At 51.2% G+C, this 2,950-nt stretch overlaps 1 protein-coding gene across 1 annotated transcript; it reads right to left on the minus strand.

The window, feature by feature from the left end:
• Positions 1–364: 364 nt before the first annotated feature.
• LOC123065023 (uncharacterized) lies at positions 365–2,722 on the minus strand. Its single transcript, XM_044488397.1, has 2 exons — positions 1,175–2,722; positions 365–817 (listed from the first exon to the last, which is right to left on the minus strand). The coding sequence occupies exons 1-2, from the start codon at positions 2,709–2,711 to the stop codon at positions 687–689; spliced, it is 1,668 nt and encodes a 555-aa protein (XP_044344332.1). The 5' UTR covers positions 2,712–2,722; the 3' UTR covers positions 365–686.
• Positions 2,723–2,950: the final 228 nt, after the last annotated feature.

Here is a 2,950-nt window from a genome sequence, read left to right on the forward strand (position 1 = left end):
GACCAACTGAAAACTTCTTCCACAGTTCATATACATGGAACAGAAGATGGTAAGGCCCATTTTGAGTTGTCTACCTTGGCTCTTGCTGTGTTGTTGTGTCATTGTACCAAGTGACCCGTATGATACATTCTACTGCAGAATCTAAATCCTCATCAGCATAGAATTTGTGAATAACTAGTACGTACTAGTAACATAAACATATTGGCATGCCATCTTCATGTTGACAAGAAGCATCTCACATAACACCGTGGACAAAGGACACTTGTCACGGTGTTATATCCAGACACATAGACAGGTCCACGAACAACTAGTTTACACAATAAGGTCAAAACGCACATGACATCGTCTCATTCATAACCTTGTATAATAATACTACTCTAACAGAATGTCAACCACATAAGTAGGGGATTAAAAACCACGGACATGAAGTCGTGCTACAACATGTTAGTAACAATAATCGGTAGGGCAAACAGGCACCTAGGCTTACTAAATCTTCTGTAAGAACCTTAATAAATAAAATTCTGATCCTGACTAGTTAAAATAAAGCAGAAGCACAGAAACTATCTCCACAGACCATGCCTGGGTACGTCTTCTGTGGTGAGATGGCATGTGTTGAAACTTGAAAGCAAAGAACCCATAATGGTGGTGTAGGCCTCCAAGGCACTCATACCCAAACAAACCACATACTATGATTCCATTGCATTCCCCACATCACCCTCTCCTTCCCCTGGGTTAGTGACGGCAGGCTGCTGTTGCTGCTTCTTGCGGGAGGATCCCAGAGATGCCTGCGCTCGTCGTTTCATATTCTCCTTTGGAACTGCACAATAAAGAACAGATTTTTGGTGTGAAAAAGAAACTAATGCCCTTCTGTTTTAAAATCACAACCAACAAAGCCCGGCGATGCAATAAGAGTCCACAACAGCTTCTAGCTCTAGACTGTAGCAGTAACATCCATGTTAAGAAAAGGAAATTTGTTAACACAAAACCTTGTGGTCACCAAGTTAAAGGTGTCGGTTTTGAAGTCATATATGAACCTAGTATATTTTAATCAACCACCAGACTGACCTCAGATGGTAAAACTATAACTCATGTCATGGTCTATGTCTCAAGAATGAATTTCAGCAACGCATATCGACGTATATTTATCATTAACGGGGAGGCAATGGTACGGTACCTGGCGGCATGAGATGGCTGGAGATGCTAGTTCGTATGTAGCTGGTGGGTCTTTGCATATCGAATTCCTTCACCCCCAGCAGCTTCTTCAGCTTGAGGTCAACAGCAATCACATGTGAGTTCCTGTCGGTTTCGCTGCTGATATTGGTCAGGAGGTACAAGATGACATCTTTGCCGGAGCTGAGAATGGGGCTGGAGACGAAGAGAGAATTGGGCAAGTTGTAGTTCTCGATATCACTAGAATGAAGTTCAAGCTCCTGCTTGAAACGCAAACCACCCAGGTTTTCCAAATCCCCATGAAGCCCCTCCACCTCCATGGTCCATGTGACCACCGTCCAGCCACTAGGGGTTTCAGAGAAAGGGCTGCTGGTGTTGGCGTGGACCTGAAGATCGACTAACCTGATGGTGCCGGAGTCTTTGACAAAGACAATGTCCCTAAAGAAGTGTGCAATGTCAATGGCAAGAGGGAGAGAATTTAGCGGATGCCTCCTCTCGGGAAGGGAGACATAGCGAAACAGGTGGAAGGGGGTGTGGTCGGCTAGCACGTCGGAGAGGAGCATGCCCCTCCATAGGTCGACCCAGCCCACGATGCCACGGCTGGAGCCGCAGCCGATGGTGATGGCCATGTCGCACGTATACTCGGATGGTGGCGGCGGCTGTGGAATAGCACCTGGCTTGCGGGTCCAAGCCTGGGTCTTGGAGTCATAGATGCACAGGTAGTATGGGCCATTGGCGGAGTCATGGAAATAGTCGTGGCCAAGCGCTGCGATTCTATAGGCATCACAGGCATCATCATCATCCTTGGGAGAAGGGCCGGTGACGGAGGGGCTGAGGACTGAGGTGGGAGGAGTGAAGGGGAAGCTTTGGGGGTGGGCATGAGCGGAGGCAGGGCCGAGGATGGGGGTGGGGGGAGTGAAGGGGAAGCTTTGGGGGTGGGCATGAGCGGAGGCAGGGCCGAGGATGGGGGTGGGGGGCGTGGAGTGGATTTTGTGGGGGTGAGCATGGGTGGAAATGTTGCTGCGGTAAGGCACGACAGCAATCGAATCGGCATCGAAGCAGTCAGCTCCCCCAGTTAACATCTCGCGGGATGGTTGCCGGAGCCGGGTGAGTTCCCGCACCCCCGCCTGGTAGACGAAGTATTCGTAGTAGTCACTGATGGGGCAGGTGCTGAAGGAGGAGGAGGGATGGGAGCGCCCGTTGCGGAGGGTGACGAGGGCAAGGTTACCCTCAGTGGCCACCATGGACGGCTCGCGGAAGAACAAGCGGGCCTCTTCTCCACCGTGGTCGTCAGGGCAGTAGGCGTGGCAGCAGAAATAGGAGACGCGAGGCGGCGGGGCGAGGCACAAGGTGACCCACATCTCCACCTCCATGCCGTCCTGCTTCCTCTTGAAATGACAGTGGGCGGAGGTGTGGTTTTTCTTGTCGGCCATGTAAGCTTTGCTGTCGAGGAGGACTTCCCCCCAGTCCCACTCTGTCGCCGCCGGCGCATCCGCGGTGGGCGGACGCAACGAGGCTTCGTAATACCCTTTGAGCGACATGGTGGGTCTTGTGCGATCTCACACGGGCGTGCTCCTATCTAGGACTGGTGGTGCTACTTATTGAGAGGAGGAGTGGGTCTAAGAATCAGAATCAGATTGTAGTCGGAACCGGATTCATGGACAAACACCAGAGGGAGACGGAGACGAAGTGCCCTCCGGCAAGATAGATGGCGGAAGGAGGAGGGGTGGAGTGGGAGTTGGGAAGAAAGGAAGAAGGGGAGTAAAATGCATCATTGCTC

Source organism: Triticum aestivum, chromosome 3B (assembly GCF_018294505.1).
Source record: "Triticum aestivum cultivar Chinese Spring chromosome 3B, IWGSC CS RefSeq v2.1, whole genome shotgun sequence".
In the NCBI taxonomy this organism is placed as follows: domain Eukaryota; kingdom Viridiplantae; phylum Streptophyta; class Magnoliopsida; order Poales; family Poaceae; genus Triticum; species Triticum aestivum.

What these genes read in the sequence shown, in the direction of transcription:
- LOC123065023 (XM_044488397.1), bottom strand. Translation starts at nt 2,711, where the DNA reads ATGTCGCTCAAAGGGTATTACGAAGCCTCGTTGCGTCCGCCCACCGCG. An exon ending in CAGCCATCTCATGCCGCCAG is followed by an intron (nt 818 to 1,174) that starts GTACCGTACCAT and finishes TTTATTGTGCAG; the next exon opens with TTCCAAAGGAGAATATGAAA.